We start from the raw sequence: 26391 nt of genomic DNA, 5'->3' as shown, positions 1-26391 counted from the left end.
ATGAAATGTACAACCAATGGAGTATTACTGAGTTATGAGAAAAGATGAAAACTTGCCTTTTGTTACAACTTGGATGAAACTAGTGTGTGTGTCATGATCACTAAAATAAGAAAATATAGCATGATCTCAACTTGTACTTGTATAAACAAGAAAAGAAAAGAAAAACAGACAGTATCTACTGATAGCTTACTTATACAAACTTATACAAACCTGTGGTTACCAAGGTGGGAGGGAGGGAGAGAAGAGGGAGCTAAAAGTGACATGAGGACAGTGGAGAAGGGCCTTGGAGACTTTCGTTCTGGTTGAGGGGCAGTTTCTTCGTACATCAAAGTCTTAAACATAAAATACTATTGAAACCATGTCACATAACTGCATAACAAACAAAAAAATCCAAGAGTACATATAAAATGCAAACACTTATGCTATCAATGGATAAAATAGGTCTTACATCAAGGCTTTAGGAGGAAAAACTATTTCAGTTTAGTTTTTGATTGGACAAGAAAGATAATAAAGATTGAAAGACAAGAAAGATAATAAAGAAGAAGATAAAAGGGTGGAAAATGATCTTATAGACCCAATCCACTGGAAATATGGTGAGGATGACAAAGAAATCTTTGTCCTTGGAGCCTGGGGGATAAGTACTTCTCTCAGGGGCACACCCAACAGAGAATAAATGGCCCAACTCCTCTGTGCAACAAGCTGAATCTCTTGGCTAATCTCATGTCTGTCCTGAAGACACAGTTTGAGATTGGTGAGTAAATTAGACATCTTTTAGTGGGGTGGTCCTAGGATCAAGGTAAATACTGGGCTGACGTATGGTCTAAGGCTGGTATACAGTCTGAGGATTGACCATCAGGTTCTTGAAGCTATTGATAAAGTTGAACAAAGAATGATAAATCCCAGAGCCATTGGTTTAGTTGATTATAGCATGTGGTAGAGATATGGTGAGGAGGGTTTGCTGGAGGTGACTTGAAGCAAATAAACAAGGAATACCATCTAAAGGATAACAGGTGAGCTAATAATTAAGCTTGACATTAGAGACAGAAAAGATACTGACTATTGTACGTTGTCACTTCATACTCCAGACTACAGAAATGTTTGCGGGACTATGAGAAGAGGTCTGGGAATAACAGGATCTGAGCCAGGCTTTCCAAAGCAGGATGGGAGAGAATTGAGAATTGAGGAGATTTCCAAGCTATTTCAGGAAAATAAGGGGGAATGCATTTGAGAGGGGATTTGTGGGATAAATTTATGGTAGACACAGTCACAGCTAGGAGGCAAGTCTCACAGTGAGCTCCCGAACATGAGATCCTTGGCTTCTGTCCATGGGTGATAAATGACAAATTCTTCTATTCTTTCCTTCTTCCAGCCCCATGAAATCAACTTTCTTTAATCTCCCCTAATCTCAGGCTCTGGCTATTTCCTTTCCACAGAGCAGCCTTTAGCAGTGTAGAGTTTGCAATGTCATCACCAGTGACTGGATGTACTTTATCAGTAAGTCTAATGGTCGATCAATTTCATCCATGACATTCTGGGTGGTGAAAAAGCTCTTTTACTATTCTGGAGAAGAAAAACAAAGGTATAAAGAAGGGAATATGAAGAGAAAGAAAAAATGTCAACATTATTTGTCAGAAGATTAGATACTGAGCTAGTTTTTTTGAAGTGCTCATTTAGCACAAGTGATGGAGACTTCTTTCCATTCTTCAAAAGCATCCATTCATGTACTTACAAATTGGCTTTACTCATAGTCAGTGAGCTTCTAGAATTCTTAAGATTCTTTTTCTTGGGGCTGGAATGATGCACAACGGGTAGGGCATTTTCCTTGCATGCGACCGACCTGGGTTTGATTCCCAGCATCCCATATGGTCCCCTGAGCACTGCCAGGAGTAATTCCTAAGTGCAGAGCCAGGAATAGCCCCTGTGCATCACTGGGTGTGACCCAAAAAAGCAAAAAATAAATAAACAAAAATTAATAAATAAAATTCTTTTTCTCATATTGGTGTTTTCAGTTTGTTGTATGCTATTTGAAAACTAGTTACTGCCAATAATGTTCATTTATGAATAGAAAATATGTGGTAAAATTTCTACTTCAAGGAAGTTCATGTAAATATGCCTTTTCACTTTTGTCTGTGTCTCAATATATGCATGTTCCAAGATGGCGAGTTGGAATATACCAAAAGATCTTGCTGCCTTCACAAAGAATATTACAGAAAACTTGTTTTCCTCTACTTGTATGAATAGAAAGGAGGCTCTGAAATGTTTCCAGGTATGACTTCCTTAAACCACACCGGTTTTAGCCACACTGTCTTCCACCTGCTGGGCATCCCCGGGCTTGAGGATCAGCACAAGTGGATTTCCATCCCCTTCCTCATTTCCTATGTCATATCCTTATTTGGAAACAATTTGCTCATTTTCATTATCGTCACAAAACGCAGCCTCCATGAGCCCATGTACCTCTTCCTCTGCATGCTGGCAGGAGCAGATGTTGTCCTCACGACAAGCATAGTACCTCAGGCCTTGGGCATCTTCTGGTTCAAAGCTGGGAAGATCTCTCTGAATTGTTGCATCACTCAGGTATTTTTATGCTCTTCCATTTTCATCTCTGAGTCAGGAATCCTGCTGGTGATGGCCTTTGATCGCTACATTGCCATCTGCTACCCACTGAGATACACCACCATTCTGACACACTCACTGATTGGAAAAATTGGCGTGATCATCTTTTTGAGGAGTTTTGGTACAATGTTTCCTATAATATTTCTTTTAAAAAGGTTGACTTACTGCCGGAATAATAATATTCCACACACGTTTTGTGAACACATTGGCTTGGCCAGGTATGCCTGTAATGACATTCGAGTGAACATCTGGTATGGCTTTTTTGTCATAATATCCACTGTGATCATAGATATACTGTTAATTTTTGTTTCCTATATGATGATTCTCTCTGCTGTCTTTCAAATGCCTTCTAAAAATGCTCGCCAAAAAGCTCTTAACACTTGTGGTTCCCATGTCTGCATTATTATCCTCTTTTATGGGCCTGCAGTGTTCACGAGCCTAGCTCAGAGATTTGGACGTCACATTCCACTTCATGCCCACATCTTGTTGGCTAATGTTTTTATTCTGGTTCCACCTGTGATGAACCCTATCATTTATGGGATCAAGACTAAGCAAATCAGAGAGCAAGTGGTTCATATATTTTTTTCAAAGCAGAAATAACTTTATCACAGCTTTCAGAATTTCTGGTACCACTGAAGTATAATGGAGAGGAATGTGTGTGGGGCAAACTGAACCATTAGGAAATAGCTCATTGACTTTTATCTTGGGAGAAAGTCTGCCGATGTGTTTTCTGGAATTAATTTTTCCATGTTTGAGTGGACAAACCACCTTCTGCAAAGAACAGGAAATGGCATGGATTCATTTTCTGAACTCATACATGCTTTTTTGATATGCCTATTAATTGGGAATAGGTTAAAAACAACAGTGACCTGGAGTGGAAATTTGCCCAGCTATTTTGTTCTAAATTTAACTCTAAAACATCTTATGATAGCTCTGAGACATCTTGTGATATTTATGGAAAATCACATATATGCAAATGGTGCCATTGCTTTATTTGCTTCATTCTAGCAGAATGATATTCTTAGTGATTATTAGAGTTTGCAGTTATTTCCCTTTTATCATGCTTTCAGGTCATGGGGGTTTGGAAATGAATTATGTGATTTATATTTTCCAGAAAAAATTTGATGTGACTGAGGTTGATAATACTTTTGTTTCAATATTCTTATATACAAAAGAATAATTCCACAATTAGGAACAATCATGTAAAAGAAGAGTTAGAACAAGATATCAGGCACAAAGTTCATGCAAGAAAGATCCTAAAGAAGAATTTAGTATGTTTGGGTAAGGCCCAGGTGATTGGTGAATTATGCGCTTGTGGGATAATGGAGCAAGATATAATATGCAAGGTAACAGGAGTCACATTCCGATAGTTCTTTTATATTAGTAAAAGGTGTTGACATTTAATTAAGGTAAAGGTAAAGGTAAAGGGCCTCCCGTTGATCGTTGATTTGCTCGAGCGGGCCCAGTAACGTCTCCACTGGAGACTTTGTTGTTACTGTGTTTGGCATATCGAATACGTCATGGGGAGCTTGCCAGGCTCTGCCGTGCGGGCGAGATACTCTCGGTAGCTTGCCGGGCTCTCCGAGAGGGGCGGAGGAATCCAACTCAGGTCAGCCATGTTGGCCGCTTATAAGGCGAACGCCCTACCTCTGTGCTCTCACTCCAGCCGAATTGGGCACAGCGGTAGGGCATTTGCCTTGCACGCAGCCAACATGGCCGACCCGAGTTCGACATTTAATTGAGTTCCAATTATACAATAAAAAAGTTTAAAATTGCATGATCCCTCTTTTAGAACAATTTTTAAGTGGTATAAAATATGAACAATCCCTCACCCCAGTGTTTCGATACATAGTAAGATTTACGAGAACATCAAGACTTAGAAGAAAAAGTGGTGGAGGTTAGGCTTTGCTTTTCACAGTTTCTGTCCTGAGGGCAGGGATTTAAAAATCAGAAGAGAATTTCAAACCAACTAGAACTATGGAAAATTTAAGGTAGTTCTTCTGTAATTAGAGTGCTAGAAGCTAGGATGGTATAAAGTTTATAACATATTTTTATATCTGAATTATGATTACATGTCTTACTGACCCTAAATGATGCCTGCATAAGTCATAGTCACAGCATCCCAAAGAAATAAAGGCAAAAGAACTGAGCAGAAATTTGTGATCTGCCCAAGAGATAGGCTTTGTATTATGAGTCCAACAGTGTTTAAATCTGAATATAAACAAATGGAAAGTAATATTTTGAGAGTAATAAAATAGAATTCACGGGCAGGGAAAGCGGGTTTGAGCCGGGCTCGGGGGGGGAGCAGCGGGGACCTCATGGGAGGGGGGGCTTTGTGGGCCGTCCCCCACGCCCCACCGGGGTCGCCAGCTGCCCCCCACGAGCGGCTCTCCGGCACGGCCACGGCCCCGGAGGCACAAGGACTTAGCACAGAGAACCAGCCGCTTGGAGCAGAAAAGCAAATGGACTTGTGTTGATCCGCGCCACCAAGCCTGCCCGGAGGGGGAAGGGCGTTGACCAGCCTGCCCGCTCCTCTCTGGAAAGAAAGATGGCGGCCGCACGGGAGCCTTGTGGAAAGCGGGTTTGAGCCGGGCTCGGGGGGGGAGCAGCGGGGACCTCATGGGAAGGGGGGCTTTGTGGGCCGTCCCCCACGCCCCACCGGGGTCGCCAGCTGCCCCCCACGAGCGGCTCTCCGGCACGGCCACGGCCCCGGAGGCACAAGGACTTAGCACAGAGAACCAGCCGCTTGGAGCAGAAAAGCAAATGGACTTGTGTTGATCCGCACCACCAAGCCTGCCCGGAGGGGGAAGGGCGTTGACCAGCCTGCCCGCTCCTCTCTGGAAAGAAAGATGGCGGCCGCACGGGAGCCTTGTGGAAAGCGGGTTTGAGCCGGGCTCGGGGGGGGAGCAGCGGGGACCTCATGGGAAGGGGGGCTTTGTGGGCCGTCCCCCACGCCCCACCGGGGTCGCCAGCTGCCCCCCACGAGCGGCTCTCCGGCACGGCCACGGCCCCGGAGGCACAAGGACTTAGCACAGAGAACCAGCCGCTTGGAGCAGAAAAGCAAATGGACTTGTGTTGATCCGCGCCACCAAGCCTGCCCGGAGGGGGAAGGGCGTTGACCAGCCTGCCCGCTCCTCTCTGGAAAGAAAGATGGCGGCCGCACGGGAGCCTTGTGGAAAGCGGGTTTGAGCCGGGCTCGGGGGGGGAGCAGCGGGGACCTCATGGGAAGGGGGGCTTTGTGGGCCGTCCCCCACGCCCCACTGGGGTCGCCAGCTGCCCCCCACGAGCGGCTCTCCGGCACGGCCACGGCCCCGGAGGCACAAGGACTTAGCACAGAGAACCAGCCGCTTGGAGCAGAAAAGCAAATGGACTTGTGTTGATCCGCGCCACCAAGCCTGCCCGGAGGGGGAAGGGCGTTGACCAGCCCGCCCGCTCCTCTCTGGAAAGAAAGATGGCGGCCGCACGGGAGCCTTGTGGAAAGCGGGTTTGAGCCGGGCTCGGGGGGGGAGCAGCGGGGACCTCATGGGAAGGGGGGCTTTGTGGGCCGTCCCCCACGCCCCACCGGGGTCGCCAGCTGCCCCCCACGAGCGGCTCTCCGGCACGGCCACGGCCCCGGAGGCACAAGGACTTAGCACAGAGAACCAGCCGCTTGGAGCAGAAAAGCAAATGGACTTGTGTTGATCCGCGCCACCAAGCCTGCCCGGAGGGGGAAGGGCGTTGACCAGCCCGCCCGCTCCTCTCTGGAAAGAAAGATGGCGGCCGCACGGGAGCCTTGTGGAAAGCGGGTTTGAGCCGGGCTCGGGGGGGGAGCAGCGGGGACCTCATGGGAGGGGGGGCTTTGTGGGCCGTCCCCCACGCCCCACCGGGGTCGCCAGCTGCCCCCCACGAGCGGCTCTCCGGCACGGCCACGGCCCCGGAGGCACAAGGACTTAGCACAGAGAACCAGCCGCTTGGAGCAGAAAAGCAAATGGACTTGTGTTGATCCGCGCCACCAAGCCTGCCCGGAGGGGGAAGGGCGTTGACCAGCCCGCCCGCTCCTCTCTGGAAAGAAAGATGGCGGCCGCACGGGAGCCTTGTGGAAAGCGGGTTTGAGCCGGGCTCGGGGGGGGGAGCAGCGGGGACCTCATGGGAAGGGGGGCTTTGTGGGCCGTCCCCCACGCCCCACCGGGGTCGCCAGCTGCCCCCCACGAGCGGCTCTCCGGCACGGCCACGGCCCCGGAGGCACAAGGACTTAGCACAGAGAACCAGCCGCTTGGAGCAGAAAAGCAAAAGGACTTGTGTTGATCCGCGCCACCAAGCCTGCCCGGAGGGGGAAGGGCGTTGACCAGCCCGCCCGCTCCTCTCTGGAAAGAAAGATGGCGGCCGCACGGGAGCCTTGTGGAAAGCGGGTTTGAGCCGGGCTCGGGGGGGGAGCAGCGGGGACCTCATGGGAAGGGGGGCTTTGTGGGCCGTCCCCCACGCCCCACCGGGGTCGCCAGCTGCCCCCCACGAGCGGCTCTCCGGCACGGCCACGGCCCCGGAGGCACAAGGACTTAGCACAGAGAACCAGCCGCTTGGAGCAGAAAAGCAAATGGACTTGTGTTGATCCGCGCCACCAAGCCTGCCCGGAGGGGGAAGGGCGTTGACCAGCCTGCCCGCTCCTCTCTGGAAAGAAAGATGGCGGCCGCACGGGAGCCTTGTGGAAAGCGGGTTTGAGCCGGGCTCGGGGGGGGAGCAGCGGGGACCTCATGGGAAGGGGGGCTTTGTGGGCCGTCCCCCACGCCCCACCGGGGTCGCCAGCTGCCCCCCACGAGCGGCTCTCCGGCACGGCCACGGCCCCGGAGGCACAAGGACTTAGCACAGAGAACCAGCCGCTTGGAGCAGAAAAGCAAATGGACTTGTGTTGATCCGCGCCACCAAGCCTGCCCGGAGGGGGAAGGGCGTTGACCAGCCCGCCCGCTCCTCTCTGGAAAGAAAGATGGCGGCCGCACGGGAGCCTTGTGGAAAGCGGGTTTGAGCCGGGCTCGGGGGGGGAGCAGCGGGGACCTCATGGGAAGGGGGGCTTTGTGGGCCGTCCCCCACGCCCCACCGGGGTCGCCAGCTGCCCCCCACGAGCGGCTCTCCGGCACGGCCACGGCCCCGGAGGCACAAGGACTTAGCACAGAGAACCAGCCGCTTGGAGCAGAAAAGCAAATGGACTTGTGTTGATCCGCGCCACCAAGCCTGCCCGGAGGGGGAAGGGCGTTGACCAGCCCGCCCGCTCCTCTCTGGAAAGAAAGATGGCGGCCGCACGGGAGCCTTGTGGAAAGCGGGTTTGAGCCGGGCTCGGGGGGGGAGCAGCGGGGACCTCATGGGAAGGGGGGCTTTGTGGGCCGTCCCCCACGCCCCACCGGGGTCGCCAGCTGCCCCCCACGAGCGGCTCTCCGGCACGGCCACGGCCCCGGAGGCACAAGGACTTAGCACAGAGAACCAGCCGCTTGGAGCAGAAAAGCAAAAGGACTTGTGTTGATCCGCGCCACCAAGCCTGCCCGGAGGGGGAAGGGCGTTGACCAGCCTGCCCGCTCCTCTCTGGAAAGAAAGATGGCGGCCGCACGGGAGCCTTGTGGAAAGCGGGTTTGAGCCGGGCTCGGGGGGGGAGCAGCGGGGACCTCATGGGAAGGGGGGCTTTGTGGGCCGTCCCCCACGCCCCACCGGGGTCGCCAGCTGCCCCCCACGAGCGGCTCTCCGGCACGGCCACGGCCCCGGAGGCACAAGGACTTAGCACAGAGAACCAGCCGCTTGGAGCAGAAAAGCAAATGGACTTGTGTTGATCCGCGCCACCAAGCCTGCCCGGAGGGGGAAGGGCGTTGACCAGCCTGCCCGCTCCTCTCTGGAAAGAAAGATGGCGGCCGCACGGGAGCCTTGTGGAAAGCGGGTTTGAGCCGGGCTCGGGGGGGGAGCAGCGGGGACCTCATGGGAAGGGGGGCTTTGTGGGCCGTCCCCCACGCCCCACCGGGGTCGCCAGCTGCCCCCCACGAGCGGCTCTCCGGCACGGCCACGGCCCCGGAGGCACAAGGACTTAGCACAGAGAACCAGCCGCTTGGAGCAGAAAAGCAAAAGGACTTGTGTTGATCCGCGCCACCAAGCCTGCCCGGAGGGGGAAGGGCGTTGACCAGCCTGCCCGCTCCTCTCTGGAAAGAAAGATGGCGGCCGCACGGGAGCCTTGTGGAAAGCGGGTTTGAGCCGGGCTCGGGGGGGGAGCAGCGGGGACCTCATGGGAAGGGGGGCTTTGTGGGCCGTCCCCCACGCCCCACCGGGGTCGCCAGCTGCCCCCCACGAGCGGCTCTCCGGCACGGCCACGGCCCCGGAGGCACAAGGACTTAGCACAGAGAACCAGCCGCTTGGAGCAGAAAAGCAAATGGACTTGTGTTGATCCGCGCCACCAAGCCTGCCCGGAGGGGGAAGGGCGTTGACCAGCCTGCCCGCTCCTCTCTGGAAAGAAAGATGGCGGCCGCACGGGAGCCTTGTGGAAAGCGGGTTTGAGCCGGGCTCGGGGGGGGAGCAGCGGGGACCTCATGGGAAGGGGGGCTTTGTGGGCCGTCCCCCACGCCCCACCGGGGTCGCCAGCTGCCCCCCACGAGCGGCTCTCCGGCACGGCCACGACTCCAGGACACAGAAACCAATCTCTTAACTAGCTAACTTTTAATAGAAATTCTTCCAGGGTCAATAAGTAAAATAGCAGAAATTCAAAACCGCGCGGCCGCTATCGTGGCCGCGCGACATCATTTTATTCTTAAACCAAGTTGTAGAAAGCAAATCATTTCACAACGCTGTTTCAGCATGTCTGATTGGGGGGGGGGGGGGGTGGGTCGTAAACTCTTAACAATAATTGTGCATCTTCTATCGAAATAATCTATCTAGTCAAAGTAGATAGAGTATTAACTAGAACTCATCTACCTCACAAGAATTGGGAGGGGTGGGAGGTGGGGGTCTATTGGGGTTCGGGGTTAAAAATGAGTATTGGTAAAGGGAAATGTGTTCGGTATCTACATGACTGAGACCTAAACCCGAAAGCTCTGTAACTTTTCCCACAGTGATTCAATAAATAAATAAATTATAAAAAAAAAAAAAAAAAAAAAAAAAAAAATAGAATTCACGGGCAAATACTAGAGTCTTTGAAATATCTGGGATATAAAAATTATCATTTAATAAGTGAATGAGCACAGCATATCTCATTCACAAAAGCAGTGAAAATCAACAATATAGAGCCATTGTAATTTGAGCAAAATGTGGAAGTGAGCAAAATAATATCATACATCTATATGAATCCACTCAATAATAGAAAATTAAATATTCACATAAATAAACATGAAATTTCAGTTACAAATGAAAGATAAATTTTATTTAAAATCTTTAAAATTGGTGGTTTTTAGATATATACATATATAGTACTATATGTGTAAGTAATATGTATATATGTTATTTGCTTGGTTTTAAGATCTTTTTGCCACACCTGACAATATTCAGGGGTTCTTCCCGCTTTGCACTCATGAATCACTCTTGGCAATGCACAGGGACCTTATGAGTTGCTGGGGCATAAAACCATGTTGGCCATGTACAAGGAAACCATCCTGTGTCTGTACTATCTATTGCTTTGGCCCCCACTTTGATCCCTTTTAAGTAATATTTTTTTTGAGAATTGGTTTAGTGGTGATAAATCTTTAATGACTGAAAAGCTCTTTATTCCTCTTTGCAATCTGATTGATAACCTAATAAGGCTTTATTCACTGGAGATCACTTTCATTCAGAAATTTGCATATATCAGGACACTGCCTTATGTCTAAGACCCTTAAAAATAATCTTATGTTTGGGGTTAGTTTTTGTGTAGATTTGTGATGGACTTGCTGTTATAGCACGTGGAACACATAGGTTCTCCTGTCTTATCTCCTACTGAGGCTGTTCATTCTGGTGTGTGAAAAAGAAAAAAAACACAAGGTTTTCTTTTGGGGCTATGTATGCTGGGATAATGCTGAGGAAGGGGAACTTCTTCAATCTCTGTGTGCTCGTGGATCACTCCTGGCGATGCTCTGAGGAGCATATGGAGTGTCTGAGATTGAACCAGGTTGGCCGTGTGCAAGGAAAACACCCTCTGTTCCAGGCCACGTCCTTTATGATTTTCTCCTCAGCAGGGCATTCACAGTATTGACCTTAATAGTAACAGTTCCCTATCACACCCAGCAACCCTAGCTTTGGCACATCCCACCATTTACTCCTCATCTCTCCAGGGTTTTTCATACTTTCCAAATTTTTTTGGTTAGTCTTACAATAACAAATTTCCATTCATTTGTCAAAAAAATTTTATCTTAAAAATGTTTCCTATCTTGACCTAGAAAGATTGCATTTATCTGGGGAACATAAAGTAACAAAATAGGAGACTAACACCCAAGAATGACTGAGAGTAGTACCAGGAATTTTACTCCAATGCTTGGAGGCCAGCCACACATGCTAGGGGAAAAGGGAGCTCAGATAGAGAAGGGAACACCAAATAAATGATGTTGGGAGGATCCTCCCAGGATGGGAGAAGCATGCTGAAAGTTGACTGTAGACCAAACATGATTGTCACCCATTGCCTCTTTTGCAAACCACAACACCCAATAAGAGAGAGAGAACAAAAGGGAAAGCCCTGCCACAGAGCAGGGTGGGATGGGGGGCAATGGGGGTGGGAGGGATACTGGGATCCGTGGTGGTGGGAAATGGGCACTGGTGGAGGGATGGGTATTTGATCATTGTATAATTGAAACCCAAGCACAAAAATTTGTAAGTCTACAACTGTACCTCATGATGTCTCACTAATAAAAATTTAAAAAAATGTTTCCTATCTTGTTGTTTTTTTAGTGAAATTTTCTCTTATCAAATCCTACATATGCATTGTTCAATTCAGACTTCCACTCACAAAAGTGAGAATGTGGATGAAATTGATGTTATTATACTAAGAGAAATAGGTTGAGAAGTAAGACAATTATTGGATTGTTTTACTCATACATGGAATGTAAATAACCAAAGCAAATAAATTGGCAGAATACAACAAAAATAACACAGACTGATAAAACACCTTAATTACCTGGAGAAAGGGGAAAGGTGGGTGGGAAGAATGGGTAGAAGGGTTCCTTTTTGTGTGTGTTTTTATGCTCAGGAGGTACTAGTAGCTTGGTCCTTAAGGATTGTTTCCAGGAGTGGTTGGGAGACCATATGATTCCAGGGATTCAGCTCATGGCTGTTGCATGTAATATATGCAATTTAGCCCATTTGAGTCATTTTTCCACTTCTTATTTTTATAATGTGATGGCACTGAAATTTTGGTGGTGGATGTAATAAGTTGTATACACATATAGAGGTGAGAAGCTGTACTCTGGAAATTTTATAAAACTTTTAGCTATTGAAAAATCAAAAATATTTGTCTTAAAAATCTATAGCACATTTTCATACTTCTTTCATTTCTCTAATAATTCCCCTCTTTTAATATATATACAATGCTATATTTATATGCATGATGCTACAAATAAGATTCTGTAACTTATTTTTCTTTCTTTTTGTTTCTTTTTTGTCATAATGAAATTACAAATTTATGATTGTGTTTTAGGCATACAATGTTTCAATATGGAGACTTTCGCCAGTGTCTACTTTCTTCCACCAATGCCTCCCAATTTGCTTCCCACCCTGCTTTAATGATATATAGGTAAAGGTAAAGGTAAAGGCCCTCCCGTTGATCGTCGATTTGCTCGAGCGGGCCCAGTAACGTCTCCATTGGAGACTTTGTTGTTACTGTGTCTGGCATATCGAATACTCTCGGTAGCTTGCCGGGCTCTCTGAGAGGGGCAGAGGAATCGAACTCGGGTCGGCCATGTTGGCCGCTTGTAAGGCGAACGCCCTACCCGCTGTGCTATATATATATATATATATATATATGTATATATATATATATATATATATGCTGGAGCAATAGCGCAATGGGTAGGGCGTTTGCCTTGCAAGCGTCCAACATGGCTGACCGGATTTTGATTCCTCCACCCCTCTTGGAGAGCCTGGCAAGCTACCGAGAGTATCTCGTCCCCACGGCAAAGCCTGGCAAGCTACCCGTGATGTATTCGATATGCCAAACACAGTAACAACAAGTCTCAAAAAAAAATGGAGACATTACTGGGCCCGCTCGAGCAAATTGATGAACAACGGGAGGACAGGCGACAGTGATATATATATATATCACTGTCGCCTGTCCTCCCGTTGTTCATCTATTTTCTCGAGCAGGCACCAGTAATGTCTCCTTTGTGAAACTTGTTATTGTTTTTGGCATATTGAATACACCACGGGGAGCTTGCCAGGCTCTGCCATGCAGACAGCAAGCCCACGGTAGCTTGCTGGGCTCTCCTCCGATGGAGGAGTTGAACCTCGGTTGGCCACGTGCAAGGCAAATGTACTACCCGACATTTATATATATAAAATATTTTTTCAGTGTGATTTACAGTTTGGTTGATGGTTGGTTTTATATACAACATTTTACCACCTTTCAGATCCACCTCTTCCTGTTTAAATGTTCCTGCCATCAGAAACATTGCCCATCCCTGTCCTATCCCCAGACTCTCAAGCATCATGTGTAACTTATTTATTTTTTCTGCTTTTTGGATCTCTCCCAGTGATGCACAGGGGTTGCCCCTGGCTCTCCACTCGGGAATTACTCCTGGCGGTGCTCAGAGGACCATATGGGATGCTGGGAATCAAACCCAGGTCGGCTGCGTGCAAGGTAAATGCACTACCCACTGTGCTATTGCTCTAGCCCCTAACTTATTTTTCTTATCTAGAAACATATGACATTGTTCATCTTTAGTCTATGTAAATCTACATACTGAAGCTAGAGCCTTACACATATACTGTATACTGAGGGTTTTATACAATAGTTATTTTCATCAATTTTCTTTAGTCGTTTTCTATGGCTTTATAATAATTTATCTATACATTTTAGGGTTGAATTTACTTCTTTCGTTTGTAAACAGGGACCACACCTGGCAGTACTCTGGAGGCTTGTTGCCACTTGGTTGGAGCTGTAATGCTTGGGCTGGCAGTTCTCAGTGGCCACAGAGGCTACGCCCAATGAGGGAGGGTTCTCTTTGGGTGTCTCCCAGGTCACACAGACAGGTGCTCAGGGGGCTCTAGGGCTACATCTGATGATATCCTAGGGGGACAGATGATGGGGGTCAAATTTAGGGCAGTTTGTCCTCATGTTTACTTGACTTATTTCTTGTTTTATTCAGTTTCTAAGCCCAAATTATTTTTATTATTATTTGCTTTTATGCAGGATTACTGCTATTTATTCAGCCACTAATTTGCTGATTAAATTGGAACTCCACCTTACTTTTTTCATTTTTTATAATTTTATATTGAATTACCATGAGAGCAGTTACAAAGCTTTTTGGGTTTAAGCCTTGATCATACAATGAAACACCCGACCTTCACCAGTGTCCACTCTCCATCACCAAAAACCCCAGTATACCCCCATCCCACACCCTCCCCCTACCTGTGGGGCAGATGATTTCCACATTACTCTCTTTCTACTTTGATCACATTCAATATTTTGACACCAGACCCACCACTATTATTTGGGATTTTCCCCCAACACTCAGATCTGCTGAAAAGGCAACAGTAGAGAATTTGTTTTCTATTGCTGGTTATGAATAACATATGATGTCATGTGGCTGCAGTAGTGGCCGTAAGATTTTGAAATTTCAAAATTTTAACAATTAAATCTGGAGGGATTTCTGCCAAAACCTGCTGGATTCCGAGATTTGTTCCTGAGTCTCTGGGATCTGACCATTAAGCAGCTTGATCAGAAGCCAGAGAGGCCGTTTGTGGGTGGCGACTTGGGGTCTTGTTGGGACGGGGAAGAAAGGACCGGCTCCACTCCCATCCCAAGAGGCTCTGTGTGTCTCATCACTGTGGGCCCAAACCTGATTGTCCAATGGCCTCCGGAGGATGGTGGCCACCGAGCCGCCTAGTGGGAGCAGGCGGAGGGACAGCACCCTTTCCCCCTGGGGTGGCCTGAAGACAGTAATCTATTGTGGGGTCTGGACGCATTTCTGCCAAAAGCCACTGGGTTTCAAGATTTGTTTCTGAGTCTCTAGGATCATGGCTGTTAAGCAATTCAATTAGGAACCAGAGAGGCCGTGCCTCCAATTACATAGCTGAGCCAGAGGTGGTTTGTGGGTGTATCTCTCACATACCTAAGTTTTGGCCGTTTACTTTCTTGGTAAACTTTGCCCCAAGTTTTTGGGGTCTGGCCAAATGCACAGTAGCAATTTTGGGGTATCTGGAAGTCTCAAGGAGCCATGAGGCTGCTGATGCACTCGCCTCACAGGTCCAGATTGGCCTGCTGGCAACACCATACCCCCTAGCCCAAATTATTTTTTAAATAAATTATTTTTAAATGTTCTAGTTAATATAAAGACAAATATAAGACACTATAATACAACTGGAAAACAAAAAAAATATATAAAGAATCACTGTATCACTGTCATCCTGTTGTTCATCGATTTCCTTGAGGAGGCACCAGCAATGTCTCCATTCATTCTAGACCTGAGATTTTAGCAAGTGCCACATTGGAGGCTCTTTCAGGGTCAGAGGAATGAGACCCATCATTGTTACTGGGTTTTGGCATATCAAATACTCCACAGGGAGCTTGCCAGACTCTGCTGTGTGGTCAGGATACTCTCGGTAGCCTGCCAGGTTCTCCAAGAGCGTGAACTAAACAATAAGAGGTCATGCGGCTGCATTTGCTTCAGGGAGCTTGGTTTTATAGTCTCTGGATCTTGGCCGTTGATGGGATTACGTGGCCTTGGGGGCATTGGTGGGTGTAACTGCCTAGCAACTAGAAGATGGGGGATCTGGGTGGAGTAGGCCCAGTGCCTATTTGAGCAGGCTTGGAGATCTCAGCCCTGGGTCCCGCACACCTGGGTTCCTCTGCCAGTTCCTTCATGCGTGAGGCTTATCTGAGCGTGTGGAGAGTGGTCTTGAGCAAAGCTGTGGCTGGTTCCAGAGGTGCTGCCAGGGCTCTGCTCGTGGCAGGGAGGGGAACTCAACCCGCCCCCCTCCATGGGGCACCAGTGAGGACATCCAGGTACGGGGGGCAGGAGACTCTGAAGAATATAAGGAATAACCGTAGTTAATTCAATGAATAATGGGATGACAGTGCTACAGTGCTACAACCCTAGTTAGGTATAAACTACTAATAATATTTGGTGTAATACGCTAAGTTTCACTTATGCATATTTTCATTACTGTGAATAAAATAGAAAATCTGGAAATTTTTGTTCTTACTTTTTTTTTGGCTTTTTGTGTCACACCCAGCAATGCTCAGAGGTTACTCCTGGTTCTGCACTCAGGAATCACTTTGGTGATGGTTGGGGACGATACAAGATGCCAGAGATTGAACCTGGGTTGACTGTGTGCAAGGCAAACTTCTCTATGACTCAGTGATTTAACTTCTTGACAGCTAACCCCCAAACTACCTAATGTCAGGGTCCTGGCCAGTCGACCCCGGCACACTGGAGTAAGATCCCCCGGGGTCGCCGGACTTATTCCCTATAGGAGAGGGATTGTGTAGGAGAGAAGCCTCTGCCCTGACCCTCCGTGAACCGGGGACTCCATTCACCTCAGAGAAAGAACCATGTGGATGGGAGAAAGCTGGTGGTCAATCAGCAATCCGTTTATTAGCTCTCACGCAGAGGTTTTTATACATACGTCTCAGGGGCAATTCACGTGTATCACATTTACCTCATCAGGCTCAGTATAGATGTTAGTTAATGGTTTACATCTCCTGCTCTCAGGGCTGGGTGCATCAGCTTAGGCAAATGGTAACTATTATGTCCCTCATCCTCAACCAGAGTGCCTACATCTGTGGATTGCTGGAGCAAGCCCCTGGGCCCCTATAAACAAGGCCGGCTCTTGCTTTCTGGAGCCGGGGATTTGGTCAAAGTCTCAGGCTGGCTGCTGAGACCCCAACAACCTAATATACACTGTACTACCGCTCTGGCCTTGTTCTTACTATATCTTACAAAATAAATATATGTCCAATATGTAAAAGCCTCCTAATAACTATAACTTCCAATATTGCATATTATTTAAAGTAATATTTTCAATATTATTGTATATTTATGTTTTCCTAGGCAACTTTCATAAATAAGCCTGATATCAATACATTTGAACATAAAATTTCTGATTTTTCAACTTCCACTAACTTTTTAGATTTACAATAGTAGAATTTTGGTAAATTCTAGAAACCTGAACTCTGGAGAGATAATACAGTAGATAAGGCATTTGCTCTAAGTGTGGTCCCCTCTCCTGGGTTTGATCCCGAGCACCACATATAACCCCCTAAGCCATATGAAGAGTGATTCCAGAGCAAATCCAGGAGAGTTTCAATCACCAAAACTAACCCTCCCTCCCAAACAAACAAAACCTCAAAATAAAAGACACAAAACAATCCCTCTCCTGATATCATTAGTCCTACTCAGAACTGAAGGCAAATTCCCTCCCTTGTAGTTAGGTCTGGGGCTGGAGTGATAGCACAGCAGTAGGGCATTTGCCTTACAAGCGGCCAACATGGCCGACCCAAGTTCGATTCCTCCACCCCTCTCGGAGAGCCCGGCAAGCTACCGAGTTATCTCGCCTACACGGCAGAGCCTGGCAAGCTCCCCGTGAAGTATTCAATATGCCAAACACAGTAACAAGTCTCATGATGGAGATGTTACTGGGCCCGCTCTAGCAAATCCATGAACAACAGGAGGACCGTGATCGTAGTTAGGTCCCAGAGCCTCCACATCTGACCTCCACCATATTAATGGGTCCACACCACACCGCACCAATGCTAAAGTACCACATATTTGATTATGTTTAATATTTGAACATCAATCCCACCACCATAACACTTTCCCACCACCATATTTGGGATGTTTCCATCCTGATCCCCAACCTCTGTCCCAAAACAACCAAAATTTATTTTATATTATTTTTTATGAATAAACCACTGGAAAAAAAGTTTCCTTAGAGAAACGTGTGTGAAGATGGTTGTTCTTCACTCAGGGGCAATTAAGCCCTTCTATGAGAGATTAGTAAGATGTTGTTGAAGATTGAGCCTTGTGTGCTTATATACAAAAATATATACATGTATGCACATGTATATATATTTACATATAAACATATATATATATATATATACACACATATACGGGCTGGAATGATAGCTCAGCGGTAGGGCGTTTGCCTTACAAGCGGCCAACATGGCCGACCCAAGTTCGATTCCTCCACCCCTCTCGGAGAGCCAGGCAAGCTACCGAGAGTATCTCACCTGCACGGCAGAGCCTGGCAAGCTAGCTGTGACATATTCGATATGCCAAACACAGTAACAACAAGTCTCATGATGGAGACGTTACTGGGCCCACTCGAGCAAATCAATGAACAACAGGAGGACCGTGGACCGTGATATACATATACATGTGGACTGGAGTGATAGCACAGTGGGTAGGGCGTTTGCCTTGCATGCGGCTGACCTGGGTTCGATTTCTCCATTCCTCTTGGAAAGCCAGACAAGCTACTGAGATTATCCCACCGTCACGGCAGAGCTTTGCAAGCTACATGTGGCATATTCGATATGCCAAAAACAGTAGCAACAAGTCTCACAATGGAGACGTTACTGGTGCCTGCCTGAGCAAATCAATGAACAACGAGAGGACAGTGCTACAGTGCATATATACATACATACATACATATATATATATCCGTAAAAATCTATTTCCCTCTAAGATTGGCTTCCTTCTATTTGCAGCCACAAGACATGTCATACCTCATACCACCCTTGATTTCTGTTTTTCCTTTCTTGCCAGAATCCCTCTTTTGAATGACAGCAGTGAAAGTGAATATCCTTGCCTTGTACCCAGTTTTAGAGGAATGGCTTTCAGTTGATTTATTTATTTATTTTTTATACTGTGCTCTGTGCTCTGTGCTTGAACAGTATGAGTATGTCTCCAGGAGAAACCAGAATGCCCAAACTCAGAAAAGGACAAAGGGTGGAATATGTCAATGAAAGTTTTTGTTTGTTTGTTTGAGACATTAAAAATAAATCCTAGGTGACATACTTAACATATTTCTAGTAAAATCATTTTGCTCTTAACGTGATTATTTATCTTTAATTGAGGTAATCATTTACGTGACTCTGTATGTTGTAGAGGTACAATTTCAAACGTCTTCAAGATGTTCCCTCACCGCACCAATGCCAAAGTACCAACATCCTCCCAACACATTGGACCTTGACCCTCCTGATGTTTCTCCATTTTTCCCTTCTGGCATTCTCAATTCTCCATTCAGAATCTTAGGAATTTTGTTGACTTTGTTCTCCTTTCTTTGTGTGTGTATGTTCCTCAAACATGTGAGGTCACCAGATGTTTGTTTTTCTCCTTCTAACATATTTTGTTTAGTGTGATCCTTTCTAGTTCTCTTCATGTTGTTGCAAAAGGCAAGATTTCAATTTCTTTGGGGGCAGTGGTGGTGGTGGTGCACAGCTGCTGCTTTGGGGCTACTCACAGCTCAGAATCTCAAAGCTCAGGGGTTGTTCCTAGAGGTGTTCTAGGAGCCACGTGGTGCCGGGGATGGAACCTGGATTTCCTTGTAAAGCATATTCTCAGCCCACCCATCTATCTCTCTGGAACTAGATTTCATCTATAATTACAGTTGAGTAGTATCCCATTGTGTAGATAGATCACACCTTTATCCCCAAAGTTGGATGTAGATGTTTCCATATTTGGGTATTAGAAGTAGAGCAATGAACATAAGTGTGCACGTAGCATTTTGAATTGTGTTTTTTGCTCTTGTGAAGAAACTTAGGAATGGAATTGCTGAATCAAATGGTAGTTCTATTTTGGTTTTTTTAAATTTAAAAAAAGTTTATTTTTATAAGATGGTTCACAATAATTCATTACATTCAATATTCCAACACTAATTCAACCACCATTATACCTTACTCAGCACCATTATTTTGAATTTTCCCAACCTCCACCCAAGCTTGCCCCGAAAGCAGGCCCTAAATAATGTATTTTTGTGTTGTTTGTTATTATCAAAAAAAGTTTCCTTAGAAGAAAGTATGCAAGGACTGTTGTATCTCACCCTGGAGCCATTTAGCTCTTGTATAAGAGATTGCTAGCATTTTGTTACAGGTTGAGCCTTATGTGCTAATATTTTTTAATTGAAATGGGTTGCCTTCTACCTTACATTTTATTCAATGTGTGTTGCTTCAGTGGTATACAGTATGAGATGTCATGTGGTATACAGTATGAGATTTCATGTGGCAGCACTCCAGAAATTCTAAAATTTTAAATCTGGTGATATAGTTGGAGTTAAATTTTAACTGGACGGTGACTTTGGGGGTCTGAGGCATCTCTGCAGGTTGTTGATCTCTTCTGAGATTTATTTATGAGTCTTTGGATCATGGCTGGTTAAGGAGCTTATATGGTGCCAGAGGCAGTTTGTGGGTGTGACTGCCAGGCTCCCAGGAGTTTATTTTAATTTTTTAAAACCTCTTTACACGCCCCTTTTTTATGATGACCATAAAAAATTCCAAGTGAGTTTGAGGGTTTATTTATCATCAGATCCCATTTGTTCTTTTTGGTCATTTTATAATTGAAAAATTTTCATTTCTTTTCTGTTTTTTTTTTTTTTTTGGTTTCAGCATATGGTTAAGTTTATGCTTACCTGGTTATGCTTACTCCTGATTCTGCATTCTGGGGTCACACCTGACAGGCTTCTGGTTACCAGATGTAGTGCCAGGGTTCTAACCAGGTCTGTACTTTCCTCCCTGTACTATCTCTCTGGCCCCTAAAGTTCAATAAAATTTTTACAAAACAAAACAAAACAAAAAAGTATCCTTAGAAGGAAGAGGGTGAGTATTTTTGTATTCCACCCAGGGGCCAGTAAGCCCTTCTATAAGAGATCACTAATATGTTGTTAGAAGTTGAGCCCTGTACATGAGAAAATGCTCTACATCATTACTCATCAGGGAGATGCAGATCAAAAACACAATGAGATATCATCTCACACCACAGAGATTGGCCCACAACTAAAAGAGCAAAAACAACCGGTGCTGGTGCGGATGTGGTGAGAAAGGGACCCTCCTTCACTGCTGGTGGGAATGCCGACTGGTTCATCCCTTTTGGAAAACAGTATGGATGATTCTCCAAAAATTAGAAATTGAGCGGCTGGAGAGATAGCACAGTGGGTAGGGCATTTGCCATGCATGCAGCTGACGCAGGTTCGATTCCCAGCATCCCATATGGTCCCCTGAGCACTGCCAGGACTAATTCCTGAATGCAGAGCCAGGAGTAATCCCTGTGTATCGCCAGGTGTGACCCAAAAAGCAGAAAAAAAAACCCCACAAAGAAGAAACAAATTAGAAATTGAGCTCCCATTTGGCAATACCACTCCTGGGAATATATCCCAGAGAAGCAAAAAAGTATAGTCGAAGTGACATCTGCAGTTGTTTCTTCATTGTAGCACTCTTTACAATAGCCAGAATCTGGAAAAAACTCGAGTGCCCAAGAATAGATGACTGGTTAAAGAAACTTTGGTACATCTACACAATGGAGTACTATGTAGCTGTTAGAAAAGAAGAAGTCACAAAATATTCATACAAGTGGTACTACATGGAAAGTATCATGCTAAGCGAAATGAGTCAGAAAGAGAGGGATAGACATAGAAAGATTGCATTCATCTGGGGAACATAAAGTAGCAAAATAGGAGACTAACACCCAAGAATAACTGAGATAAGTACCAGGAGGTTTACTCCAATGCTTGGAGGCCAGCCACACATGCTAGGGGAAAAGGCAGCTCAGATAGAGAAGGGAGCACCAAATAAAGAGTGTTGGGAGGATCCTCCCAGGATGGGAGATGCGTACTGAAAGTAGACCATAGACTGAACATGATTGCCACTCAATGCCTCTTTTGCAAACCACAGCACCCAAAAGGAGAGAGAGAACAAAAGGGAATGCCCGGCCACAGAAGCAGGGTAGGCTGGGGGGGTTGGGGGGGTGGAAGAGATACTGGGATCCTGGTGGTAGAAAATGGGCACTGGTGGAAAGATGGGTTCTTAATCACTGTATAATTGAAACCCAACCACAAAAATTTGTAAGTCTACAACTGTACTTCTTGGTTTGTCACTAATAGGCCCCCAGCTGGAGCAATAGCACAGCGGTTGGGCGTCTGCCTTGCACGCAGCCAACATGGCCGACCCGAGTTCGATTCCTCCACCCCTCTCGGAGAGCCCGGCAAGCTACCGAGAGTATTCGATATGCCAGACACAGTAACAACAAAGTCTCCAATGGAGACATTACTGGGCCCGCTCGAGCAAATCGATGATCAATGGGAGGGCCTTTACTAATAAAAATTTTAAAAAAATGTTGAGCCTTGTATGCTTTTATATATCTATCTGTAAAAAAAATATTTCTTTATATGATTGGTTGCATCCTACTTTGAACTCCATCAAATGTGGTGTGGTATTCTTGGAGTATGGGTAGGGTGTGTGGTATGAAGTATCAGGAGGTCCAGTAATAGGTTCACTCCTGGGTGAGGCTTGGCCCGAGTGTGGGTAGAGCAGCCTTGAGCATAGCGGTGGTTGAGTTCTGGGGAGTCTTTTTGCTGCTAGGACTGGGTCCCTTGGGGCGGGGAGGGCTCTCACCCGCCCCCCTCTGGGGTGCCCCAAGTGAAACATCCTGGTGTGGAGTCCAGCAGCACGGTTTTGGTGAGCATCATCTTATGCTCCCTGATAGTCTCATTTATATTTATTTACTTTCTTTGTACAATAAAGACATAAAAGTTCCCCTGAGTTCAGTATTTATATCATAACCTTCATTTTATTCAATAGTGGGGGCAAAACTAATGTTTTCATTTTAGAAATATTTCTAGAAAGAGGTCAAAGTACTACTCCCGCAGTGACATAAATTATCTGTGTCTGGCCTTTATGATAATAGGTCATTTTTTTTTTAAATAGTGAGACATCATGAGGTACAGTTGCAGACTTACACATTTTTTGTGCTTGGGTTTCAATTATACAATGATCAAATACCCATCCCTCCACCAGTGCCCATTTCCCACCACCATGGATCCCAGTATCCCTCCCACCTACCCATCCCCCCAACTTACCCTGCCTCTGTGGCAGGGCATTCCCTTTTGTTCTATCTCTTATTGGGTGTTGTGGTTTGCAAAAGAGGCAATGGGTGACAATCATGTTTGGTCTATAGTCTACTTTCCGCATGCTTCTCCCATCCTGGGAGGATCCTCCCAACACCTTTATTTGGTGTTCCCTTCTCTATCTGAGCTCCCTTTTCCCCTAGCATGTGTGGTTGGCCTCCAAGCATTGGAGTAAAATTCCTGGTACTAATGTTGGCCATTCTTGAGTATTAGTCTCCTATTTTGTTACTTTATGTTCCCCAGATGAATGCAATCTTTCTATGTCTATCCCTCTCTTTCTGACTCATTTCGCTTAACATGATACTTTCCATGTAGTACCACTTGTATGTAAATTTTGTGACTTCGTCTTTTCTAACAGCTACATAGTACTCCATTGTGTAGATGTACCAAAATTTCTTTAACCAGTCATCTGTTCTTGGGCACTCGGGTTTTTTCCAGATTCTGGCTATTGTAAAGAGTGCTGCAATGAACAGGCAATTGCAGATGTCACTTCGACTATACTTTTTTGCCTCTCTGGGATATATTCCCAGAAGTGGCATTGCTGGATCAAATGGGTGCTCAATTTTTAATTTTTTGAGAATAGTCTATACTATTTTCCAAAAGGGCTGAACCAGTTCGCATTCCCAGCAACAGTGAAGGAGTGTCCCTTTCTTGCAACATCCGCGCCAGCACCGGTTGCTTTTGTTCTTGTGGATATGGGCCAGTCTCTGTGGTGTGAAATGATATCTCATTGTGGTTTTGATCTGGATCTCCCTGATGATTAATGATGTGGAGCATTTTCACATGTGCCTTTTAGCCATTCGGATTTCTTCTTTGTGAAAGTTTCTATTCATTTCATCTCCCCACTTTTTTTCATGGGGTTGAATGTTTTCTTTTTGTGGAGTTCAACCAGTACTTTGTATATCCTTGACATTAACCCCTTATTGGATGTGTATTTGGCGAATATCCTTTCCTATTCTGTAGATTGTCTTTGTATTTTGGTCACTGTTTCTTTTGAGGTGCAGAAGCTTCTTAGTTTAAGATTGAGTTTGATTTCCCTGATAATAGCAAGGTAGCACGGTCCTCCCATTGTTCATCGATTTGCTCAAGTGGGCCCAGTAACGTCTCCATCATGAGACTTGTTACTGTGTTTGGGATATTCAGTACGTCGCTTGCCAGGCTTTGCCGTGCAGATGAGATACTCTCGGTAGCTTCCTCGGGCTCTCTGAGAGGGGCGAAGGAATCGATCCAGCTTGGCCGGGCTGGCTGTGCACAAGGCAAATGCCCTACCGCTGTACTATCGTTCCAGCCCATCCCTGATAATAAGTGATAATTTTTTTGGGGGGGTCACACCTGGCGAGGCACAGGCGTTACTCCTGGCTCTGCATTCAGAAATTACCCCTAGCGGTGCTCAGGGGACCACATGGAATTCTGGGAATTGAACCCAGTTCAGCTGCGTGCAAGGCAAACGCCCTACACACTGTGCTATTGTTCCAGCCCCCCTGTAACTTGGATTTATCTGGTGTGTGTCATGATCAGTAAACTAAGAGAGAAAAGGACAAATGTAGAAGGGTCTCAACTTGTATGTGTTGTAGCACTGTAGCACTGTCCTCCTGTTGTTCATTGATTTGCTCAAGTGGGCACCAGTAATGTCTCACAACAAACTGTGGGACTTGTTGTTAATATTTTTGGCATATTGAATACATCACAGGGAGCTTGCCAGGCTTTGCCGTGCGGGTGAGATACTCTCGGTAGCTTGTGGGGCTCTCTGAGAGGGGTGGAGGAATCGAACCCGGTTGGCCATGTCGGCTGAGTGCAAGGCAAACGCCTTACCTGCTGTGCTATTGCTCCAGTCCGTGAATAAAGAAGAAAAGAAAGAAAACAGACAGAATTTAATGATAGCTTACCACGGATTTATACAAACCTGAGATTACCAAAATGGGAGGGAGGGAGAAAAGAGGGGATTAAAAGTTACATTAGGACAGTGCAGGAGGGCCTTGAAGACTTTCGTGCTGGTTGAGGGGCAGTTTCTTCGTACATCAAAGTCTTAAACATAAAAAAACTATTGGTATCATGTCACATAACTGCACACCAAACAAAAACCCAAGAGTACATATTAAATGCAAACACATGCTATCAATGAATAAAATAGGTCTTACATCAAGGCTTTAGGAGGAAAAACTATTTCAGTTTAGTTTTTGGTTGGACAAGAAAGATAAAGATTGAAAGACAAGAAAGATAATAAAGAAGAAGATAAAAGGGTGGAAAATGATCTTATAGACCCAATCCACTGGAAATATGGTGAGGATGACAAAGAAATCTTTGTCCTTGGAGCCTGGGGGATAAGTACTTCTCTCAGGGGCACACCCAACAGAGAATAAATGGCCCAACTCCTCTGTGCAACAAGCTGAATCTCTTGGCTAATCTCATGTCTGTCCTGAAGACACAGTCTGAGATTGGTGAGTAAATTAGACATCTTTTAGTGGGGGTGGTCCTAGGATCAAGGTAAATACTGGGCTGATGTATGGTCTAAGGCTGGCATACAGTCTGAGGATTGACCATCAGGTTCTTGAAGCTATTGATAAAGTTGAACAAAGAATGATAAATACCAGAGCCATTGGTTTAGTTGGTTATGGCATGTGAGGTAGAGATATGGTGAGGAGGACTTGAAGCAAATAAACAAGGAATACCATCTAAAAGATAACAGGTGAGCTAATAATTAAGCTTGACATTAGAGACAAAAAAGTTACTGACTATTGTATGTTGTCACTTCATACTCCAGACTACAGAAATGTTTGGGGGACATGAGAAGTGACCTGGGAATGACAGGATCTGAGCCAGGCTTTTCAAAGCAGGATGGAAGAGAATTGAGGAGATTTCTGGGCTATTTCAGGGTAAAAAGGGGGAATGTATTTGAGAGGGGATTTGTGGGATAAATTTATGGTAGACGCAGTCACAACTAGGAAGCCAGTCTCACAGTGAACCCTCGAAACATGAGATCCTTTGCTTCTTTCTATGCCTGATAAATGACAAATTCCCCTCTTCTTTCTTTTCCCCATCCCCATGGAATCATAAATTTATGCAATCTCCCCAATCTCAGGCTCTGGCTATTTTCCACAGAGCAGCTTTTAGCAGTGTAGAGTTTGCAATGTCATCACCAGTGACTAGATGTACTTTACCAGTAAGTCTATTGGTAGATCAATTTGATCCATCACATGCAGAGTGGTGAAAAGAGCTGATTTTCTATTCTGGAGAAGGAAAATAAAGGTATAAAAAAGGGAATATGAAGAGAAAGAAAAAATGTCAGCATTATTTGTCAGAAGATTAGATACTGAGCTAGTTGTTTTGAACTGCTCCTTTAGCACAAGTAAAGAACACTTCTTCCCATTCTTCAAAACCATCTACTCTAAGGATAGTAAATAAACGGGACAGGAAGACTGCTCCATAGCTGGAAGCTTGCCTTGTGAGCAAAGGAGAGGAGGCAGCTTGAATAGAGAAGGGATCACTAAGAAAATGATGGCTGGCGGAACCAGTAAGAATGAGAGATGTGTGCTGAAAGTA

The 26391-nt window shown here is 45.9% G+C and overlaps 1 protein-coding gene across 1 annotated transcript; it reads left to right on the top strand.

Annotated features, from left to right (window-relative positions):
• The first annotated feature begins 2268 nt into the window (after positions 1–2268).
• On the top strand, positions 2269–3213 carry LOC130025366 (olfactory receptor 52B4-like). The gene has a single exon (XM_056116323.1). The coding sequence runs from the start codon at positions 2269–2271 to the stop codon at positions 3211–3213; it is 945 nt and encodes a 314-aa protein (XP_055972298.1).
• Positions 3214–26391: the final 23178 nt, after the last annotated feature.

This window comes from Sorex fumeus, unplaced genomic scaffold (genome assembly GCF_029834395.1).
Source record: "Sorex fumeus unplaced genomic scaffold, SorFum_2.1 ptg000030l, whole genome shotgun sequence".
Lineage (NCBI taxonomy): Eukaryota > Metazoa > Chordata > Mammalia > Eulipotyphla > Soricidae > Sorex > Sorex fumeus.
This window is presented reverse-complemented; position numbering and strand designations above follow the sequence as displayed.